This window comes from Pteropus vampyrus, unplaced genomic scaffold, assembly GCF_000151845.1.
Source record: "Pteropus vampyrus isolate Shadow unplaced genomic scaffold, Pvam_2.0 Scaffold41, whole genome shotgun sequence".
Taxonomy (NCBI): domain Eukaryota; kingdom Metazoa; phylum Chordata; class Mammalia; order Chiroptera; family Pteropodidae; genus Pteropus; species Pteropus vampyrus.
In genome coordinates, this window is record NW_011888822.1 from 2529500 (window position 1) to 2554549 (window position 25050).

The 25050-nt window shown below is 36.3% G+C and overlaps 1 protein-coding gene across 1 annotated transcript in view; it reads left to right on the top strand.

Moving 5' to 3' along the window:
• The window catches only part of PTPRG (protein tyrosine phosphatase, receptor type G), a 650284-nt gene that overhangs the window by 360897 nt on the left and 264337 nt on the right, over positions 1-25050 (top strand). The window contains exon 3 of the mRNA XM_023529707.1: positions 14530-14709. Coding sequence (XP_023385475.1) covers positions 14530-14709 — 180 coding nt within the window. The remainder of the gene's footprint in view (positions 1-14529; positions 14710-25050) is intronic.

Below are 25050 nucleotides of genomic sequence, written 5' to 3' on the forward strand. Positions count from 1 at the left end.
TTCACTGTGGATATCTGTCCCCTCACCACTCCTTTCTTTATAGTGAGTTGGTATTATTTTTAAATACTTAAAAATCTTTTGTTACTTTAATTAAGGCAAACCCTCTTAGAACATAAAGATGTGTGCGATTTCAGTTAGTGTGCATGTAATTTTTCCGTTGTTTTTTCCTTCCGTCTTAGTTTTGCAATGCTTATGGAATGAGTCTTCTCAAATTTAGTATGATAATTATGGGACATTCTGTCTTTCTCTGAATAGCTGTCTTTAGACAACAAAAGCAGTTGGTTACTCACTTCATTTATCATCATACTTAGCTTTATGTCCCACCTACAAAGACATGATTTTGTTAAAAATGTTAGTACTTTGATGATATTTACTTTTCTGATTTTAAGGAACCAAAGTCAAAGCTACCAGTAGGCTATTTTCCCCAACCTGTTACCTAGGCTGAGAGATTCAGTTCTTTGTGGAGCAGCTTTTTGGACCTAGACATGTAATCCAAGTTGAAATTGACCTCCAGATTTGGTTAATATTAGAACTGCCCAGAAGTATCTACCCATTTAGATATCACTATAACAAGATATTTTTTTATTGGGGGACTTCGGAGCCAACTGTCTGAGTTTGAATCCTGACTCCACTACTTGCTTAATGGTGTGATCTAAATACCAAATAAATTAACTGTGGTATTTTCATCCATAAAATGGGGATAGTACTGTCAGGTGCAAATAAGATAATCAATGGACCAAGGTCCATTGTCACTGGCCTATAAACGTGAGCTGTATATAAAGAATGAGTGTGAAGTGGAGAGTTACTAGGAGGGTGATCTTGGACAAGTTACCCTCCGACTCTCACATGCCTCATCTACATAACAGGGATAATAATGAAGTTTATAGCTCTTGGTCGATTTGGGTATTATGTGAGATGATATCTGTAAAACACTTAGTGCATGCAGTGTCTGGTAACAGTTAGTACTCAGTGTTAGCTCTTAGTACTATTCATGGCTATTTTCATTGTTCTCAAAACACAGTTTCCTTGACCCCTCTCTTGGAGATGCTGATATGGTGGCTCAGGCATGTGGATTTTGTTTTTAAAGAAGTTCTCTACTGCATAAAGCCTAACTCTGGTCTTTGGTTCAGCATTTAGGAGCCACTGTTTCCATTCTCAAGGGCTTTGTCTTGCCACTTAAATCCTGAAATGAAAATGTGTTTCACTTACAAATAAAATTCCCGAGAGTGTTTTTTGTTTGTTTGTTTGTTTTATGGTGACCACTTTCTCTGTGGTCAATATAAATAGATCCCATCTGTAAGAGTTGCATTTGTTTCTCTTCCATCATTGATCAGTTTGGTCCTTAAAAATAAAATAGTGATCCTTAAAGTTTGTGAAGATTTTAATCAAACGTTTTATTTTGACCACAAATTTTCGACAGAATGAAAAAGAAGTAAGCTGGCCATTTTTGTGTTTTCATAGATTTGTTATTTTTTTATAATTCTCTGGTATGCTTCATTTATTTCATGCAGCACTTGTTTATCCAATGCCTGCCCTGTGTGGAAAACAAGAGTGAGGAAATTAAAGTGTGTCTTGCCCTCGAAGCATTGTGTGCTAGTATTCTTCAGGGAGGGACCCCCCTGTTTTAGAGCTCAGTCATATGTTGAAAACATGACAGAATTTTCAAATGCAGCCAACAGCGGTATCTGGATTTCAGACAGAGCCTTGACAGAATAGTTCTTGATATTCTCAGAGATGAGATGGAGAAACGAGGATTCGCAGTAGATTGAAAAACTTCCCAGGGAATTCTGACTAAGCACCACTGTAATGGTAGAGAGTGATACCCTTGGCCCTGGTGTTTTGAGTATTTTTATCAACAACTTGACAAAGGAGATGGATTTATTTGTGAATGGCATGTTGCCAGGAGGCATAGGTCTGAAATCAGGATCTCTCCAGTTCCTGAGAGGCGGGAATGATGGATGAAAATTAAATATGATTTAATAGAGAAGCAGCAGGTGATACAGCCGAATGGAAGAGCTGTACAGACTGTTTCTAGTCACAGCTTCAGTGCTTGCCCAACTAGTAAGTTGAATCTCAGTTTTCCATTGGTAATAACTTACAGGGAGGGAGTATTATTAATTTACGGGGTTTTTATGTGGGGTTAAAATATAAAATTATAGTGAGGAACATAATGGCTTCTCAGTAATACTAACTTTTTAATATAGTCATCTCATTTTAAGATTAAATTAAAATATGTGCTTTAAGATGGATGCGACTTAATAGACACATGAAAAGACCCAAGGATCTTTTTTGCCCACATAATTCCATAATCTTTTTTCTCTCAACCTTGTTTTCTGTTATTGCCCCTTCCCCAAGTAGCCTTCTAAGACTTTTTTTTCCCTAATCACCCTCTAGCCCATGAAAATTTAATGCCATAGATAGTTTGTATATCTGATTATGTACTCGATGTATATCTGTGCTTTAAAGACAAAAAGAATAATAAATTTTGCCTCCAGAACAAACTTTCACTATATTGGGGCCATGTTATCCCTGTTGAGAGTGCACGCCATAATCTATTAAGACCTCAGAGTTCTTTGAGAATGCTTCCAGACCAAGGTCTTAGAAGCATATATATCCAGTTTTTAAAATAAGATTTTTTGTTGTTGTTAATTACAGAAGTACTACATGTATGTATTGTCAAAATAAATATCTTTCTATATTATAATAACATCTTTGGAATTCTCACCCCAGAGGTAACCACCATTAACAATTTAGCAAGTTTCCTCTTAATCTTTGTCTTTTTTGTCACTGCTTTTGATTTGTATTTAATTTTCTTTTTACCTGATATGATGTAATTCTATATTAATGTCTCTGCAACTAGCTTTTTCCTCAGCGAATGATGTCAGATACTCCTTCCTCCACTTTACATTTCCATAAATTTTAAAAATTTAGCTTTTAAATAAGTAATATATTAATGTGGTTTAAAGTTCAAAAAGTGAAAAAGAGATAAGTACTGAAATACTTCTATACTTATTTCCTCATCATTTACTAGTATTATGGTTCTTATATGTTTTTTCATATATACATATCTACATATATATATCTGTGGTCATGTGCGTATATATATATGTGTATGTGTGTGTGTGTGTGTGTATATATATATATATCTGTGGTCATTTGTTTTGTCATTTTTAAACACAAATGGTAGCATATTATAGTGTTATATAAAAAATACAACTTGGAAGTTTTACCATTTTTAGCTTAAGGAGGTTTCTTTCTTTTCTAGTCTAGTCCTACGCTGTTCCATGGCACTGGTTTGCCAGTTTAGTTAATTAGACCTTTGGTGACATATATGTTGTTTCTAATCTTGAATATTACTAGTGATGCAAGTAGTAATTAACTATCTCTAGCTTTGTACATATGCAAGTGTGTTTGCATAATTAATGCCAGGGTCAAAGGAGTGCACATTTGTAATTTTAATAGTTATTGCAAAGTTTCTTCTGTAAAGATTGTTTCAATTGCTCAGTAGCTGTAAATGAAAGTGCTTATTTGAATACATCCTTACTAACAGTGTGTAATCAAAAATCTTGATGTTTGCAAATTTAGTAGGTGAAAGAATGCATCTATATAATTTTAATTTGTGTTTCTCATTATTGGTGAGGCACAGCAACTTTTCCTATGTTAAATGGCCATTCATATTTCCTCTTTTTGAACTGTTGGTTCATATCCTTTGCCCATTTTTAAATGGGGTTTTGGATTAGTGATTTCTAGAATCTCTTGAAACACTAAAGAACTTTTCATTGTTTTGTATGAATTGCTGATGTTTTGCTGATTATTTGTGTTTTGATTTTTTTTATGGTGCTTTCTGCAATCAGAAAATTAAATATTTCTTTAATGTATTTGATTTTGCCAGTTTTTTTGATTTGGGGTTTTTTTCTTTGTACACGATGTGTAAAAATGCTTTCCCTACTTCAAATTTTCCCATAACTGTGTTTTTAGACTTTTATTTACTTTAAATATTTAAATCTTAGATCCAGTTGGAACTTACTGTAGAGTAGGATTATCTACTTTTGCACCATTGTATAGTTTTAAGTAATAGATGTAGTTTATTTAGCCAGTTCCTATTGATGGATATTTACATTATTGCCAGTTCTTTCAGATTATAAACAAAAAGCCAGAAGGTAAATATTTTGGGTTTTGTTGCCTACTTCAGAGCTGCTCAAGTCTTGTGTTAAAGCACAAAAGCAACCATAGATAATATGTAAAAGAGTGGACGTTGCTGTGTTCCAGTAAAACTATTTACAAAAGCAGATGGCGGGCCTTGATTTGTCTCATGTACCATAGTTTGCAAACCTCTGTTTTAGAGCATGGGTTCGTTTCGTAGATCTGGAATTGACTCCTTGATCTGTCATTTACTATATGGGGGTAGTTTTGCAGTTTCTAAGCCTCGATTTCTTTATGTATGAAATGGGGGAACCTAGTACGTACTTGACAGGATTTGTTGATAGGGTCAAAGGAGATAAAAATGTAGAAAGTTTTCATCACAAATCCTGGCACATACTGAATATTCTCCAAGTAGAATATTGGAGAATATGATGCCGTATTGATGTCATTTTACTGATGTATACTATTAAATAGTCACTCAGTAATTTATAGTAGGTGTTGGGTGAGGGTGTCAAAGTACTCGTCAATCAAGATAAATTATATTTTAATCTTTTTTATTATTGATTTTTTTCTTCTATCTCAGACTCCAGTATGACTTCATAGGGTACTGTTACTGCTAATGTCTTTAAATAAAGTGTTATATTTTGTTCATCATGGAATTTTTGCATTCATTTTAAATTTTAAGATATTTATCTTGATAACTGAATTTTGGGGGAATGCCTCATCCTAGTTCTAACATTTTTGTACATTTTTTAATTTGTTGAGTAGCTTCTGTGTGCTGCGTGAACAAAATAGACAAGTCCTGACGTCTTGGAGCTTATTTTTCATGGACCATATACTAGGAAGAGAAATGACAAAGAACAAACAGTGATGGACTTGCTGTTTTAGATAGCTAAATTAGCAAAGGCTCCTCTGATTAGCTGAATGAACAGAGTTGTTCATGTTCTTTTGTCACTGTTAGTTCTGCAAAATCTCTGATTTTTTTCTAAGTCCTCTGTTTTGGAAGTTAACTTACATTACAAGTTTATTTCAATAGAGAAAAGTACAACTTAAAATGAACTGTTCGCAGTGTGACAGAGATACAGAATCCATCATGTTGTTTTGGCTTTACTTCATAAAATGTTTTATGTCTAGACATTTCCCTAGATAACATTTAATAGTTAATACATTTTGGAGCATACATTCCTCCTTTTATAGTTGTCATAGGAAGGGTGTTAATCATCCTGTCTGCACCCTCTGAAGTGTTTGCCAGTCCCACACCCTGCTTGCATACCAGTCCCTTCAGCTGTTGAGTGAGTGCCTCATAAAACTGTTTTTAATTTCTTGTTCTTTTTCCTCAGCCCTTATGTCAGTAGGCTGGTATATAGACAATTATTCCTCCCAAGCACCAGACTCCCAAATTCTGTCTCTGGAAATTTTGCCCTTTTCCTCTTTGGGACTGGAATTTCTCGTGAGTTGAAGCAGTTTAGGTTTGACAACACAGTGTGAAAAAGGCGTCCCATCCAAAGATAGGGAATCCCAGGCTTTAGCTGTCAGTTTTGTTTCCCTCCCTGTGGGGCAGCTTTGACCTCTGGGAATAGTGCAGGGTCCCCTCCACCAGTCTTCCCTGTGAAATAACTTGTGTTGTAGCTCCGCTCTGAGGCAGAAGACTTTGGTGAGAGGCAACTGTTCCCATTAAAACTTTCACGGATTCTTATCCCATGACCTCGGTGTTACCAAGGAAGTAAGAATTTACAGCAAGGGACTTCAGAGCTTGTTCCCTCTCCTTTTGTCTAAATGAGATCTTTAAACCCTTATCCAAGTATATTCATTCCTTTTCTATAGGGAAAGAGAGTGGGAAGAAAGAGACGGAGGAGGGAGGAGCGATCAGGAGATGTTATCCTTATATATTTCATCCAGCATGCAGTCCTGATTTTTACCTTTATAATCTGACATTTTTATCTTAGTGATAAATGTAGAAAGAATTGAATAATTTAACTGTTGGTCTTTTTAAACCAACATTCTGATCTTATCTTATATTTTTTTAGTCACAAAAAGCCTACTCGAGCTATTTTAAATAGAAAGACACTTAAAATTGAAAAGTCTAGAGATAAAATTTTAATTTTAGGAATGGTTTTGATCAGGTCCTACATATATGTGTGTCTGTGTGTGTATGTACTTTCTCTTCTTGCCTTTTTATTTGTCAGCTTTGGCCTCTAGCTGATTCCCTGTTGGTTTCAATTCAGTCCACTCCCTTCCTCTTCTTCATTCACATTCAGAAAGGAAGTTGGGTTCTTCCCTTTGGCTCTGAGCAGAAGTCTGGAGCCTTTTTTTGAATAGCACTATTACCGTTTGGGGATGATTTGAACTTTGATGTCGCCCCAGAACTTTGGTGTCACCCCAGCAGCATAGGGACGAGGGTGAAGAAGTATAATTAGCATTATTCCCCCATTCTTCCTCATTGACTACAGTGAAGAATCACAGGTCAGTGAGATTTAGAAAAACTGTTCTCGTTGCAGCCAATCAGAGTTCCAGTAACACATACCTCTCAGTCCTTATCGCTGATGAAGAAATGAATTTCAATACCAACCTAAGTCATTCCCTCTGACAGGAAATCCCATGCACTAATTGGCTTAGTCCTGAGTTAACTCCTTCCTAAGTCAGTCTCTTTGTCAAGGAGTAGGGAAGTAAACTAGTTGCCAAATGCCAATCAGGAGCTATTTCTGGAGCCAGGAGCAGGGCCATGCCATCCAGAACTTAGGGCGAAGATGCCATTCTAGAAGAAGGCATAGACAATCACGTTTACTGAACACTTCGTATGTGCCAGATACTGTTGGACATGATCTGTATGTATGTAATTATTTATTCAATCTTTATCGCATCCCTATGGTTACGTTTAAGAATGTGTCCAGCGGGGTCGAAGGTTTGCTAGACTATCAGCAGATGTTTTATATGCCTATTTGATTCTTCCAGGTGTTTGCAAAAAGGGTTTAGAATTTAAGACTCTTAAGAGTTTTAGAGATGATATGATAGAATCCTCTAATTTGTGTGTAAGGAGGTTGAATTATTATAAGACTTGACCACTACATCATTCGATTCCCCTTTCCAGAGTAGAAACGGAAATGGAAAGAGTAAATTTGTGACATGACTGCCACCACTTGCTCCTCTGGTACCCTTGTCAGCATTGCTAATTAATCTTGTCTTTATCAATAAGTAATCACACAGTCATTTGGTATTTTTCACTATGCCATGTGAACTTTTTAGTCCTTGGATATCTGTTTATGGTGATCATCAGAATTCTGGAAGAACTGATCTTTATCATAAGGAGAGTGTTGATTGCTTAAAGACAAACTTGATTTGAAGGTTGAAAACCTCAAGTCTGGAGCAAACTTACCTGTAGTTTATAAACACTTCACATGTTTGGCATTGAACAATAAGAGTAGTGACATTTTTGTTAATAGCTCAGTTGCTTTTTGTAACCAATTTCGTGTAGAATTTACAAGAAGCAAAAATAACGTTGGCACAACTTTAAACAATATCAGTTAGACTTTGAATGAATAAACCATTCCAATTAGTAGTAAAAATTTTGAGTCCGTGTTTGGATGTGGGTAGATTCCACTGGAGATATATAACTTTTTAATTCAGGTACATCTGCACAGGTACAGACTTTGTCTTTGAAGAATCTTTAGGATCCTCCGGTCTGTGAATTGTATGCATGCTTACAGTGCAGAACAGTAAAATAGGCACCAGAGAGATCTTCAGCATCAGAATTCGAATCTGGGACTCATAATATAGAGATTTGTGCTGTTTTACATTTGACCTGAAATTACTTTTAACATTCAGTGCTAAAATAGAAACCCTGGGAAATGAAGCAATTAATAATTGGCTAAACAAATTAAGTAGTTCTCATTTCTGGTGTTACTGTCTGATATATTTTTGGTACTATGGTTCGTTACTGAAAATTACCTCAAAACACACCATTGATATGAAATGGAGGAATGAAGTTTTTATACCTCAAATTGTTAAATGAAAAATTTACCAAACTTTTATTATTTGGAAGGTAAATTTACCTTCTCAAGGGCTTAAATATTAGAATATTCCTCTCAACGATGGTGAAGAACTTCATAATTATACGTGAAAAAAATGAAAACAGAGAGATCAGCAATATGAATATTTTTTAGCAATTTTTTCTTTTCTTACGTATATTTTTATATATAAAACAATTGATGCACAAAAGGTAATTAAGTTACCAGTAGTGGAGAATGCAAACGAATCATAAGCTAAAGCCCATAAAGCTTTTTAATTAAAAAACGGAATAGTTTAAAGATGTGTTTTAGATTTGGCAGAAAAAGCATTAATTATACTATTAAGTAACAAAATTGAATATACATATTTTTTGGATTGTTGCTGTTAGCTAAAAGTAGACAACAAGATATAGGATAATAACCCTGGATCTAGGTAATACTTCTAATATAAATTCCTTGAGGGAGGCATTAATAAGCATATTTGACTAGAAACAGCACATAACGTGTATATTATTTTTGTTTTTAATTAGATTTAGACAGAATTCATTATTTTTAATGGCTTTTCATTAGTGAATAGAAACCATTATTTGAATATATTATGGTAAAATAAATTCAAGGTGTATGCTTATTTTCTGCAAAGAACCTCTTACGTATTTAAAGAAACCATAGTTTAGAACACAAATCATAGATATTTGCAATTCCTTTCTTTTAGACAAAAGTGTGATTTATGTGCTCCAAAAGTAGCATTTTTATCTCTTTTTCTTATGTCAGGTATTAACTGCAAACTATAATGAAGTGAGACAGTTAAATTGTAGAGAAGTCTTTTGCTAACCAGTTATATTTGTTATTATTTGGACTTTTCAAGTAATGTTGCTGAAGTTGGTAGACAAAACGAGATGTTGCTCTCAAAAAAAAAATTTTTTTTTCTTTTAACAAAATGGTTTGATTCAAAATGTATGCATGTCAATCAACCAAGTTCTTTGGGTTAAATCAAGTGAGATCTCAGATGTGAGCCCAGATTTGTAATATTTGTTATAATTTTTACTTGGGGAATTCTGTTTGCCTTAAACAGGCCAGTCAAAATTAATCTCCAGTTCTGTGATTTATTCACCCTACTGTAGAAATATGTCTTCCTGATGCTGATCTACTGACTGTAGCATCTGCAGAGGAGAAAAATACAGTGACTTGTTAATGGTACACCAAGGAGGTAGAATTAGGTTCTTTTACTGTATAAATGAGCCATAAATTAAGCTAATAATTTTGTTCCTTAACCATAATTTTTAAATGCGAATATGACCAATGTTATAAAGTTTTTGTATAACCTTAAATAATGAAGTATCAGCCATAAGCTTGCTGTATTTTCTTTAGGCCTGGCATCTCTTTTCCTTTGACTTTGCTCCATGCAAATTACTTTTTCACAAAGAGGATATGACAGCAGTCCCAGCATTATCTATAAATCAATGCCCATCTCCTTCATCTGTTAGACTTTAGACCTGCCCACAAATATATAACAGTAGATCCAGTAAAATCTGGATATTAAAAATGTAACCCATTTAACAAAACTTAGATTTTATTTGGTTTCCGTGCAGTTTCCTAAACATGTCTTCATCTTTGTTGTCAGAGTACCCACAAAAAAATGACCCTATAGACAAAGATCAACGAGGAAACAAATATTGGTGTGTTACTATTTACTGAATTCCAAACTTTATTCAGAGCCAGGAATTTTCCTGCTAATTTCCATGTTTGGGTCCACCAATCTTGAATAGCACACTACACTTTTTGTCATGACTCCCTAGTCTTCTTTGGTCTGTGACAGTTTTTCAGTCTTTCCTTCTTTTTCATGACCTTGGCATTTTTGAGGAGTATTGGCCAAATATTTGTAGAATGTTCCAGCAGTTGCTGGGATTCAGCTCCACCTCACCGAGGGGTCAGTTGTACTTTTGATTCTTGTCCTCTGCCCAAGTGGAAAACACGAGGGCTTAGTAAATTTCTCTGCACTTCAGGGAGTGAGTCCCTTCCACCATCACATCTTCTCTAAATCCTGTCCTGAGGGAGGGCCCCTCCTTTTCTTTGTATACCACAAAATGCATGCCTCCACATACCTTAGATGTGGAGGTTAGACTTCACATTTGTTTCTTCCATTATATAGTCAGGTTCTCAAGAGTTTGCTGCACGTTTTATAACACAGTGACAATGGCAATGGTTACAGCAGCCACCACTTGCTGAGTTTTATTGTTCGGTACTGGTATAAGTACTTTTACATGGATTATCTCAGATAATCCTCATAACCACCCTTTGATGTGGACACCATTAATTTTCCCCATCGTGCAGATGAGAACACTGAGCCGCAGGCAGCTTACATTGCCCGAGAGAATTGGGGCAGCCCTGCTCCTCTCTAGCACCCATTTCTCAGCTCTGCGACTGGTACTGAGCAAGTATCGAATTAATATTTAAATGAATACAGTGATGAATTGATTAACAAAACTAATTTTCCTCCTTGATTGACCTTCTTTGATTAGCGAACTCTGTTAAAACAGAAAAAAATAAGAGAACTTGAAAAATAATCACGCTTCACAAAAGGCATTGAAAGCAAAGTTCGGGCACTTCTAAAAACCACAGTCACTGTCGGTGGGCTGTTCAATTTGCACACAGACTCCAACATGCACTTGACATACAGTTTATTTTACCTTATTACCATTCAGACTTACTTACCGTATTAATGAATAGAGAAAGAAACATCTGAATTTGACACCCTGACTTGAAAGGAGTGAGAAAAGTTGGTAAGAAGTCAGCAGATAGAAGTATAAAATTAAAACCAAAATGATGTATAGAGAACTTGATTTAAGTATCATTAGAGGACAGAACTATGCAACTTTTTAACCTCATCTTTAAGTTCACTTATTTGTGCCCCCCCATAATATGTGTTAGGAACTCACTATGTGTAAGTTCCTGTGCTAGGCTTTGGAGTAAGGTTGAACAGGATGCAGAAGGAACCTGTTCTCATAGAGTAACTGCCTAGTGGTGAAGACAGACATAAATTACATAAATAAGTAGTTAGAAGGCCAAAGGAAACCAAGAACCCACTGCCAGGAGAATGCAGAACCCTGTGCATTTTTCATGGCAGCCTCCCTGACCAGGGGATATTTACACTGAGATCAGATATTTAGCAAGGGATTTCAGATGCATTCTTTGAATTTTTTAAAAAAGAAAATATTTCTCATTATAGTTGTGTGAGAAACTCAATCTAAACTGGTAGATTCATTTGGTACTGATATGTTGGCTATTGGCAGTATGTCTCCATCAAGATCTCATTCCTACAAGACTCTCAACATGGGAAATTATTTTTGGCAGCCCAAGCTGCTCTGTGCTTTCTATCCTGTGCTGCACCCTCCCCTTTTGAGAACATAGCCTTGTATATTAGATGGCCACGTCAGAGTCGGTGAGCTGTTCAAAATGAGTCCAGTTGCAAAAATGCAAATATCCTCTCATTCAAGCAAGAGTCAATAAGGGGAAACTAAAGTGCAAATGACTTTTTCTTCTTATTTTAGATAGTTAATGTCATACCCGAGATAGGAAGGCTTCTTGCTGATTTGTTTTCTTTCCCCGAAAAATAGGTTTTAAGCTACTTTATTTAGTATCATTTTTTTTTTTTTTTACTTAAAAGCATTTATTCAAAGTTTGGAAAAACAGAGCATTCAATACTATGAGACTTGGGCAACTGCAAATGATTAATGATATAATTCTCAGTCCTTTATAAAGTGTCTCTTAACACTGAAGAGATTTATACAGTATGGAATGGAAATGGTGCTTCGATGTGAGAATAGGTAATCAATACCTGCAAGCTTGGAAAAAGTGTTCTATTTCCTCCACTAATGACATAGGGGTTTCTGCAAGGCAAGGGTGTCTGGAGCATGATGCACTCCAAAGAAGAATTAATTTAAAATCCGAAGTGGGAGATCAGTTTCAATTAACATTGCGCTTGAACGTGTATTGGGTGGAAGTGTGAAAGCAAGCATGCAGTCAGCTTAAATCTTCAGGTTGTTAACAGTGAGTAAATGAATCCAACTGGTAGGGATCCCGACTATATTTTTATAGAGTGCTAAATTATATTCCACCCATGTCTGGGAGGTTATGAGAAGTAATATGAATGGCAAGTACTTTTCCGAGGTTGCAGAGTATCCTTTTCTTTTATTAGTTTGTAAATTATCAGGTGTCTGTGATTTTACAGGTGATAGCTTGCATTCTTCTTTGGAGTCATACATGTTTGGATTTATTTTACTATGCATTTATTTTTCCATTGAGTGTAATTTCATTGTACTAGTGAGTTTCTAAAAGGTAGTATATACACACGATATTAAAATATTAGTTTCTATAATTTGAATATACAAGCCCAACTGTAGCTAAACAAAATTTACATTTTGGTCAGCCAACAAATATATCAACAATCATTTTATTCAATTTTTAATGGAATTTGTTGGCATCCAAAAGAAAATTTAAAGACTCGACAGGATAATTGGAGCCATTCATTATGTGCTCTTTTCTTTCTTTTTTTTCCTTCAAATATATTGATACGACATGAAAATAAAGTTTGCCTAGAATATATGCAAATCGACTCTGTTCCTTTATGACTCATAATAGATTTAAGGGAATTTGACCAAGAGGCAAAAAAATAACACGAGTGAAAAGACCTTGACCATTCTGAATTTAGTTGGGGAGTTCTACAGCAAAGAAAATGGTGACTTTCACTTTTTCTAGAAAGTGATATAGCACTTGTAACTGATTTTGAAAAGTGCTCCACGGTTGCTACATCTTTGTCAATGAGTGAACAAGTTATGTTGTTGTTGTTAGTGCCTTTTATCTTACTGTTTGGGATGAGGATTAGAGGAAATGACCCAAGCACAGAAAGAGGCTATTATTTGCCAGATGATAAGTACGTGAATCATTTTTAGGGAGCTACATCAACTGCTTTTGCAGCCATGAACCTTCCATTACCATGTCCGAAAAGATTTTCTGTGTTTGTATCTTTTTCATGGTACCATTTTTTACATCAGCTGTGAGCACTTTCAGTCTTAGGGGGGATGGGAAAACTCAAGGCAAATAAATGTGTGGTGGTGGGTTGGACACAAGTGTGGGCTCTTATTCCATAGTGGGGAGACTTGAGATATCTTTGTGTCCATCATACAAGGTTAGGTATAGAGCGAAGCCCAAAAATATGGGTTTTGGATGGGTGCATCTCCTAAAATCACTTTGGCCATTCCTCCTCTTTTATCTGATTGATATGTGAAGAAATGTAAAGCTAAAAAACCTGGGAATACATGTGTATGTATATGTATGTATACACACACACTATGCTTGATTGATATGGTAGACTAAGTTCTATCTTCTAAAAATTATAAAGTTTAGATTTACTGTCGAATTCTCAAAAAGAGATTTACCTTAATCTTTATAGCAAAGGATCTTTTTTTTCCAGCAAGCTACTCCTGCTTTGTCATGTCACGAAAGTTAAAGGTAGGGTGCAGAAAAATCTCAGAACTAATTATCAACTTAATAGACATCACCCCAGAATATTTTATTTTCAAATAGGGTAGAGAAGCAGATATACAGTGTTTTCTCTACCTAAGCCTGATTGGTACCCATTAGGATTACGTGTTGTAGTTGCATTCCCTTCCTTTATTTCTGTGACACATGTCCCCCAAAAGTCTTTATTTATATGAATGCTGAGTCCAGTCTGAAAGTAAGTTTATATCCCCATCTCCTGTGACAGAGAGGGACTGAGAAGGAGAAGTGAGAGCCTTATTTCACAGGTGTGTACCGACTCTGGCCAAATTGAAAAGTCTTTCAGCTAGCCACAGGAAAATCCTACCTCACTGGCCTGCATTATTTTTAATGCCTCTTGTCCAGTGTTGTGTTGCTTTCATTTTAAATTTATTTTTCCTTTGCTGGCTCACTAGCTAACTCCTGGGAACTAAGAAAAAAGTTGTGTTTAGGATACTATTCACAATAGCAAAATATGCTAAATCAATTATGGTGTTTTCTGGTGAATAAATTGTTTATTTTAGGAAATATTTAATTTTCTTTTTACAAATGTGAACAGCTCTAACCTGCTCAACTCTCTTAATCTGATTACTGATAAAGTTAGCAAATGTTTGATTACAAATCAAGAAGCAAACCCTTCTTAAGTAATGTATCTTTCTTTAAATCTTCCTGCTGTATCAAGCAAGTGGCTTGGATCCATAGTTTTCAATGCACTGACATTTTTAGAGTGGAGAGGAATAGGAAAATACTCCTACTTGGGAAATGCGGTGCTTGGCTTCCTACTTCTTATTTGTTCAATTCCTGACCCTTCAACCATGAGGATTGAAGTATTGTTTTCTTTTAACAGGTGCCTATGGGCCTCAGCACTGGGTAACATCTAGTGTCAGCTGTGGGGGCCGTCACCAGTCTCCTATAGACATCTTAGACCAGTATGCTCGTGTTGGCGAAGAGTACCAGGAGCTGCAGCTTGATGGCTTCGACAACGAATCTTCTAACAAAACCTGGATGAAAAACACAGGGAAAACAGGTAGACTCTGTCTTCTTTAACTGTCCATAAAGCACCATGAAATATATTTGGATTCCCTGATATTTACCTTAACTATGACTTGCTCCTTAAGTAGGGCACATAGCTATCGAGAACACATCGCTGAATGAGAACTTTGGAATCAGCCCTTAGTTTGAGAACCAGCCTCTTGCTTTATGAGTTGTGTGATTTTGGGCAAATTACTTAACCACTCTCTGCCTTTGATTTTAAAAAATGTGATGATGTAGGTAATAAAATTATATCAACATGGTAGAGTTGTAAGGATTAAATGAATTAATGTATGGAAAGTATATAGCACGACTTTTAAGAATCTGTTCTGTCCAGTATGGTGGCTACTGGACAGGTCCCCTGATTTCAAAGCCTGTGTGTTAGTTCTTCCTTCATGTGTCTGCTTCCACTTCTGCACTTAAGGCTTTTCTTTCTTTTGACGTAGGTTTGTCACAGTCACAATTTAGTCACATTTGGCTAAATATAAATTTTAATTAATTAAAATTAAGTAAGAATGAAATCTCTCACTCATTTTTACTAGCCACGTATCATTTCTCCACCCCCCTTTGTTAGATTGTCCATTTGCAGTATTTGAAAGCAGAGAAGATACACATGCAGATCTTTGTGGGGTTTTTTTTGGGGGGGCCACTTGATTTATTTATTTTTTCCAGGTTTATTGTGATTTAATTGAAATATGCCTTTTTGTTGTTGTTGTTGTTGTTGTTGTTGTGGATTGTTCTTTTTTCTCTGCAGAGTTTTTTAGTTCGATGTAATCTCATTTGTTTATTTTTGCTTTTTTTGCTTCTGCTTTTGGTGTCATATTCAAATTATTATCATCAAGACCAATGTCAAGGAACTTTTTCCCTGTTTTCTTCTGAGTTTTGCAGTTCAGGTCTTAGATTTAAGGCTTTAATCTATTTCCAATTAATTTTTGTGAGTGATATAAGGTAGGGGTCCAGTTTCATTCTTTATATGTGAACATCCCATTTTCCCAGCATCATTTATTGAAGAGACCGTCCTTTCCCCATTGAATGTTCTTGCCTCTCTTGTCAAATATTAGCTGACCATATCTCCGTGGGTTTATTTCTGTGCTCTAGATTCCATTCTATTTGTCTTTCTGTTTGTTTTTAGGCCAGTACCATACCTTTTGATTACTATAGCTTTGTAGTATAATTTGAAATCAGTAAGTATGCCTCCAGCTTTGTTCTTTTTTGTCAGGATTACTTTGACTGTTCAGGATTATTTGTGGCTCTATAGGAATTTTAGGACTGTTTTTACTACTTCCATGAAAAATGCCATTGGAATTTTGATAAGGATTGCATTAAATTTATATACCACTTTGAAGAATATTGTACTAGCTACATTTCAAGTGCTCAGCAGCCACATATGGCTAGCATCTACCATATCAGGTAGCACAGATAGAGAACATTCTGTTGTTGCAAAAAGTTCTATTTGACAGTAGAAATAAAATTCTTTTCTTCTTCAAGATTTTACTTTCTTAATATTTCTTATTGTATTAGAATGTAGATGAATGCTTTCTCAGCCCTTTGTGTATTGGACCATCAATTTGATCCTCCTATAGAGATTGGATTTTGGGATCTATGAATTTGAATCATCGTATTTTCACCATTGCTAATACAAAGAGCTGCCTCCTTCTTAAGTGCTGTTATGCAGTCTATCAGCTATAGATTGTCCATGGAAATAGCGGAGAATGCCTTGCTGTGTCCCACTGTATGATCTGAAAATAAACATCAGGGTGTTATGATACATCTCTGCCTAGTGCTACCTGGAATTCTGTTGATGCTAAAGATATTTTTCATATCTAATTTTTGAATTCTTATAACCCTAACTCATTTTTAAAAAGCTCCGAGGCTGGCCCACAGGTGCGCTCTCTCCCTCCTCCTCCCTCTTTCCCTTGCTCTCTTTCAATGATCCCTTTGTAACCGAGGCTGTCACTGCACACCACTTTTAGTAATCCCTTTTGGAGCCTTGGCTGCCTGAAACCCTCATGCTGGGCTAAAATTACTTTGCTATCAGCCCTTTGATCCCATTCATGTTGTGGGTCACAGAGTTGCCTTTTCTTTTAACCTAACTGGCTGCACGTACAACTTCGGGGATCCATTTTCTTACTCCAAACCAGCAATTTTGTCTGAAACTTTGTCTGAAATTATTCATGATTGATTGCTTTTGGTTGCCCTGATTTGTCCATAGAATTGCTTCCTACTCAGCACAGTGATTCCTGGCTTTGGGCTCTTTTTCATAATGTCTCCATAAACAATTCTCATTCTTGCTTTACAGCAGGCTACTCTCTCCTATACCTTGATTCACTCATTTGAGTAGCTGCTCAGAAAAAAACATATGTATCGTAGTGTTATTTGTACACAAATTTTCACCATCCCCTCTACTCTGCCAATATAGATGTGTGCTTATTGTTACAATCCTGAATTTTTCTACCAGTTGTCCTGCTTTATCTTTCAAATATGAGTGTCCTTTGGAAAACTGTGATAGGAATATTGCTCCTAAGACTAACTGAATATGGTGATCGGGAGTATTGCCACGTTGGGTGTAATCAGAGCTTGGAGATGAGCGCCACCTGTCAGTGCCACATTCCGGAAGCCCGCCAAAGGCAATTCACTGGGCTCTCTGATGTGGTTTTCTACTTGACTTGCAACGCTTGACAGCTTCTGAAAAGATAACACATTTCAGTGACAACTTTCAGCTTGGTATCTCCAATGACAGTTCTTAGAGGAGTGTAGGGTTCACTCAATGCAAGTTGAGTCATGACCTTGATCTTCCAGAAGCTGATTATCAATCTCCATCGCTCTGCTGACTTCCCAGAGTGATCCACAACTTGTTGCATATCTATGAGTACATGCACTTGATTTTAGACACAGCCATCCAAATACGAACACGGCTATTTAAGAAATTTCAGAAGAAGCACCACTGCCACTGGGAAGAAGAAATAAATTCTTGTTCCTTCCCAGACTGTACTTATTGCTATGAAATTCATGACATCATACTAGATAGGCCAATATCTCATAAATAAGATGATTCTATAGGAGTAGTGTTTTAAAAGTGGCAACCATTCATAGGCAATTTTATACAAGGACGTGGAAATGTTTGTTTTTTAAAGATTTCAGTATATAGTGGTTAAGAAACTTAGATGCACAAATCAACCTGTGTTGTTCTTTTTCTTTTTCTTCTTTTGATAAGCACAAATCTAGAAACTTTTTCATTCTGTAATCCTTAAAGTGCCAAGCAAATTCATAAATTTTCCAGTATTTTAGAGAAATGAAGATTTCGGTTGCTTTACCTATTAGCATGGATCATATAAATTCAGTTGAACAACAGTATACATACAGTGCAGTGCTCTGTATGTCTAGATTAAAGGTTGGAGTTGATAATATCCACAGTGTGTAGTATTCATAGGGTTAATATCAGGCTAAAAAAGCACCTGTCATTGTACTATAGTTGTACAAGATGGTACCATTTGGGGAAACTAAATAAAGGGGACGCAGGACCTCTCTATTATTTCTTACAACTGTGTGTGAATCTAGAATTATCAAAAAAATTAAAGTTTAATGAACAAAAAACCCCATATCATAATCCATAAGGTCTGTCTTTGTTACAGTTGTTCATTTTATATCTAACTTGTCCGAGTAGACGAAGAAAAGCCTTCTTTAATCATTAATTTTTAATCAACATATTTTTCTTCTCCAAAACTCTTTCTTGAACTTGTGCTTTTAGAAAATAAATTCAGGAAGGAGAATTTATTTTTTCTGATGGAAATTTACAAGCCAATTATCTGTAAAATAGACTGCCTTTTGGATATTAGGATATGAATATATAAAGTTAATATTTAAAGCAGCTTAGTACCTATGGACAGTAACTTTCCCATAAAACAGTTTTGATGCTTATATCTTTCTTAACCCCTTCAGAGTGTTATATATCCAATCAAGCATAATCAATAGAACAAGTTGGTTATATGTAGCCCACTTCTCAAAAGTCGTCTAAAATATCTTTACGAGACAGATAGCATCTCTCTATTTCTTCCTGAGGAGCCATAACTGTCTTTTGTGCCAGTTCTTATTTGATTTCATCTCAAGTTATTTTCCTTTCTTTCATTTCTGTAGAATGAAAAGATAATGCATTCATCAAGAACATTTCAAGATAATCTGGCTGTTTTTAGCATTAGCTTCTAGCTAAATGATCGGGATTTAAGACTTAGTGCTTCTGATGTATGTTAATAAGCCACAGTCTCCTATAAATTTTAACCATTCGGAGGGCTTTTTTTCCCCTACTACCTTTTCTTTTTATCCCACACCAAAAACAAGTAGTAAGTGCATTTGTCAATAATGTATATTACTTCCATCTACCCACTTTATATTTGTTTACTATTTTTTTCTTTGCCCATATTTTCTCCTGTTTGTCTGCAAATATCATAGCGTCTGGCTTAAATGATTTCAAGAAATAATTATTTAAATTTTAAATTTTAAATCGATGGTGAGGAAACTAGGTGTAGATAAGTAGGTCAGGAACCTCGTCCCAGTATGTTACAGAGCCTGTAAAATTTAGACAAGGTTGAAGAGGCTGTTACATTCACTTTATTTTACCTGACCCTTGGAACTTTTATAATACATCGGCACCCTAAGAACCTGCAGATGTAAACTAAGAAAAGAACCTCATTGCAGGCTGGTATAAAGAGAAGTAGAAAATCTTAACAACCTCAGTCACTTCTATGCGTTAGTTCCCTGAGTGAGCTTGTGACCCCTGCTCAGTGTAAAAAGAGCATCAGGCCCTGCTGCTTGCTTGCCCACAGGTTAAGGCTCCCCCAACGGCCACACAATTGTCTGACATTAAAAGAAACTCTGTGTTCTGTTGGTCACTGCAGTTCGCAGCTCAAGCTTACTGTTGCCGATCTGCTGCTCTCAGGCTTACTGTTGCCTCAGTGTAGTGTCCAAGGTTGGGGAAGCAGAAGCAAGTCTGAGAGTCAGCACCTGACTGCCCTTACAGGCACCTTTCAGGGCTGTCGGGTGGCGATCTACATGATGTTTGATTTCCTCCCAAGCTGATGGACTTGAATGCTTAGCCCCTACTCAAGAATTGATTGTTCCATACTAGCATGATTGCCCAAGGGTAAGATACATGGAAAAGCCTTTAACAATCTTGAGATTGGTAAGGAAGGTTCTAGGAAGTATGTGTGTTTTATCTTTCTATTTGGGCTTTTTCTTCTTTATATTTCTAATCTGTGTTTCTCCTTGTATCTCTCTGCCAGCTTTCATGCTTTTGCTCCTTCGTTCTCTTCCGCCTTTCCTTTCTTTCTCCTCCTTGAATTTCCCTCCTGTGTGGCATGTCTCTCTCTCCCATGTTCGTCTGTTTTCATTCCCCGCTCTTAGCTTTGGCCCTTTTCTCTCCTTTCTTCTTTCCTTATAGCTGGCCGCGGATGAGAACCAGAATTTTTAAAGTGTTTTTATTTATTGTATTTATGGACGAGAGATTTTGGTGCTGATGGTGAAAACCTGAGTATGTTCTCATTTCAATTAAAACTTCTGTATTCCTGATCTGTTGATAAGGAGAGCCTGGGCAAGTGAGATACACAGTGATTCCCCAAGTATGTGTTCTTGGATTTTCCCAGTTTGCTTGATACCAAACCATTATTTTATCTTTATTTCGTCATTCCCCATCCCACCGCAATTTTGAATGATCTTTTATAGGTGTAAATGTGGGCACCGAAGACGGACTAACTGGAGGGCTTCATTCCTGGATCACAATTTTTTAGCTCTGAGTTTTGTTTGTGTCACCGATGAATTGGTCATTTTTCTCACAAAGAAGCTGCCGAGCTTTCTGATTAAAAGCATGCCGTCAGCCAAGGAGACAGATGTTTGGAAGCATCTGAGTGCGGGCATCATTTACGTTAGGCGTACCCAGCCCTGACTTTGTAATACCCTGGCGCATCTCTGGTTAGCTCAAGGTTGCCTCAAAGAGAAAACTTAAATTTAACTTTTAAAAGATCCATTCTTTTGAGGGGGCATACAAAGTGTGCTTTGGCTCTACACTTTAAAATTTCCCTGTCTCAAATGTCCAAATTCTTAGGTTTCTTCATCCTAACTATTTAGTCTGCCTGAATCCTGCAATTTAAGTTGGAGCTATTTCACTGGGTCTCTTTTCGGCAAGACACACTGCAAACTTTATTTCATGTTTACTAAGCTCCTTTTCCTTTCTTTTATCCCCACAGTCCCAGTCCCTATGTTCGGGTGATAGTTTCTGGGTAGACACAAGCCTAATTTACCAATTACATAAGACAAGTGCTATTTTACACTGATAGACTTAAGTAAATTTTGAAGGGTCTTTCTTTTTTAAGGCACAGAACCGTGCCTTAAAAATTGTCATCTGTCATCTTATATAATTAAAGGGTCAACCAATCCACTTCGTTCACCTTGTTCCATTCAGTAGAGTTAACCGAGACCCAGGATAGTCCCATGACTTGACATTTCTTGGATATCTGAGGTTGCTCCAACTCAGCATGTCCAGTTTCTTTTTACTAGATGACTGTACTAACCTCCTAACTTTAAGTTCTTTTGACCAGTGTTTCTTTACTCCCAGGTCTTCTACACTTAGTAGTCAGTTCTAATCTCTCTCTCTCTCTCCCTACCATACTGTTTTTTCTCCCCTTCTCTCAACCATTTCCCTTGTGGATGAAGACAGAGTGCTCACTGTGCCTGCCTAGTTCTCTGGCCTCTAGGAGTTCACTCCATGCTCTCTGAGCGCTCTTCACCTTGGCTTCCTATTTACTCTGCCTACCACAGGGCCTCTGCATGAGCTCCCTTTCCCCTGCTTTATTTCCCTCTTGTCAGCACTTCCCCAAGATGGCTCCTTTAACTCTCACCTCAGGTGATTCCATCAGTCCTTGGTGAAACCTCCTCTCCTTCTTCTGTCTGGGATTGGATGCTCACCTGTTAACACTTGTCCCTCTTGCAGGCTGATGGGGCCTATGTTTCCACTGACCATACATTCCATGAGTGTAGAAGTTGTGTCTGATTTACTTGCCTTTTTTTTCCCAGCAATTACTTGGTAAATAATTGCAAAAAGGAAATGCTAGTGCCTACAGGGAAGTTAGTAGAAAGCTGGAAGTAGAGCTCATGTTTCTTGACTTCCAGACCAGAGTGTTTTTTTTTTTTTTCTTTTCACCAGGGATCCAAAAGTATCCCCTTGATAGACTCTGATATTGTGGGTGGTCTGGGGTTCCCACCATTATGATTCAATAATGGTAGTCTTTTCCCATCTTATAATGTTAAAAAGTGTCGGGAGTAGTGGAGGTAAGATATTAAGCAGCTCATTTTCTCTCTCATCCATTTTTATTTAACTTTTGGCGCCTGATACTGTTTACTCAGATTTTGGTGTGAACATTTGTTTGGCCCAGCATTATACAGACATGTTCAGTTTAGTTTATAAACAGTTGGTGGATGTCCTACAAAGAATGACATGAATGCCAGGTACTCAGTCATCCCTCCAAACTCAGGAGAAAACTAATTCCATATCTATGGTGTGACTCTTACCTGCCCTTGCCCCGTACACAGCATTTTTACTTGGTGGATGCCCCAAATACGGGTGGAATCTGTGAAAGCAACGGCTTCTCTCCCTAGGATGATAATGTTTATAAACAACACTCAGACAATGCAATCTTTATGCTATAATGTCCTGAATGAATTACTATTCTGTACATTCTTCATATGTCAGCCCTTGTGATCTCACAACAAACCTGTGAAGTTGCTGTTGTTTTACTCCAATTTTATAGAACAGGACCTGAGGCACCAAGGAGAGCAGTAACTTTCTCACTGCTGGACAGTGGCCAATCTAGACTCAGATTCAAAGTTACTAGCTGTAGAATCCCAATTGTCACCTTATCCAAGTTCAACTCTTACTGCTATTATTTTAAAATTTAAATTAAAATTCATTCATTTATTTAGTATTCTGGTATTATTTACTTAATGTTTTCTTTCAATTGACTCACTTTATTTTAAATAAATTGATTTTAAAAGAAAACTTTTTATCAACACCATAATGGGAAAAACCTGTGCTATTTGACATGGATAGACTTATGTAAAAAAAAAAAATATGTCTCTAATCTGTGAAAATAAATCATTACCAAAGTAACTAAATTCTAGCATAAGATTTATTCTTGGATAAAAAGGGAAAATGAATATCAGGCTAGCGAGGAGGGCATATTAGCACCTAATTGAATTTTATTCTTCTTTGTTACCAAAGGATAAAATAATCAAGAAAAGGAAATAATCATTTTTCTCTGTGTTTTAGTGAACTCAAAGCATTTACTCAACACTTAAGATCCCCTCCCAAGTGTTTGGGCCCCACGTACCCTGGCTGTTGTCCCTTTCCAGTACACTCTTTCCTTTGTGGGAAAGATAGTATTGCTTCAAAATTGAACTCCGTCTGAAAATGGAATGCCATACCTGTGTGATTGCTCTTCTCTGCTATACATGAGCTCTGTCTCCATGTCTCTAAAAATAGGTTTGACAATAACTGCCATTGAGTGCGTACATGCTGAGTTTCTGGCACTGTGTTAAATGCTTTCCGTGTGTTATTTCCTTTAGGCGTCAAAACAACCTTCCCAGGTAGGCACCGTTTGAACAGTAGTAGAAACCAAGGCACAGAGAAGTAGAGTAACTTGCCCAAGATCACACCACTGTCATGTGACAGAATGGGATTCTAACTCGGATCGAACTCATCTGCTGAGCTCATGGCTCTCAGTGCATGCTCTGTTCTGCAGCGACCACCTCTGGTGCATTTTGTTTTGAAACGGAGCAGTGTTATTTTATGATAGCTAGGAAAGTTCTCTCTTCCCAGTTATATATGTAAACAAAAATATAAGCTACTTTTGAAAAGGGGGTGTGTGCATGTAGCATGCTGTGTGCCTTAGTGAGAAATACTGTAAAATGAAAAATGAAATGAATGTTTCAGATTTTACAATTTCCTAATTATGCTTTTAATTATTCATATAAAACAAATAAAATGACCCCTGACAGAGAAATAAATGATTTAGGTAAAATCAAATATTTATAAGATACTGTGTGTCCCTGGGTGTGTTGTAACAGATGCACTCAAAACGATTTGCTTTTGTCCTTTGGATATAAAATATTATACATAGAATTTATAACAGGCTAAGAGTAATCAATGGTATTTAAGATACTACTGAGCTAATTTATAGGTATTTGGGCTTTAGAACTTAAGAGATATGACTGTTTTAATACAGTAGTTTATCTTCTAAAATATGTCGTATTTTAGAGATCACCAAATGACGCCCCCCTTCTTGTTTCTGTATTTTCTAATGGTTGGAAGAAAATGAAAAGGAAAGTAGTATTCCCTGACACTTAAATTATATTCAGATGTCAGCATGGATAAACAAATTTTATGCAACATTATCTGAGCCATTCACTTATGTATTGCTTTTGGCCGCTTCTGTGCTACAGAGACTAGGTTGAGTAGTTACAGTGGGGACCGTCGGGCTCACAAAGCCTTAACTATTTACTACCTCAGTCTTCATAGAAAAAGTTTTCCAACCTTTGTGCTAAAACTTGCTTAGCACATAGTGAAGGTGAGACAAAGCTGTAGCTAGCATGTTTAATCAGCATAAAAAAAAAACTTACTTTTACTTTATTTTATCCTTGAATTTGCTGTTCTACTAATTGAACATTTATTTTATATTTTTCAGAAGTTCAAGAAAACTGCCTTTTGAGTCCAATAAAAGGGATTTATATGAGCAGGGTTCTTTCACTTGCTTTTAATGCTCCCTTTATATAAAGAAATGCTGAAAATAATTGCATTGTTTTAGAAATAGGTTAATAGTCTCTATCTTTTATAGAGGCCTAATCTTCATGCAGGATTTCTCTCTAAAACTTGAACTGGATTTCTTTAGGAAGAGGAGATAATGAGGATGGGAGAGTTTTCCTTGGCTTCAGTAAGCTTGGCTTTTGATCACAAACCATTCATTATATTGGTTGGCATCTTACATTTATTTAGCAACCAATAAGTGTTTGTTGAATGCATGAGTTCGCTTTAGAAAACAAAAAAAGTGAGGTTATCACTTATAAAATAAAATGCTTTTTCTGCATTTGGAAATTGCATTCCTCTTGGAAAAAATAATGTGTTAGTATAAGTCCGAGTTATTTGTTCTCGATTTCTCTTTCCCTTGTTTCAAGAAAGGAAGGGTGTGTTCTTGAAATTCAGGATTTGAATTGATTGAGGTTCCCTATGGACATTACGGAGTTTCTTATGTGTTCTTTTGGATGGGCTAAGGGAATTTTCTTATACTTGAAATGA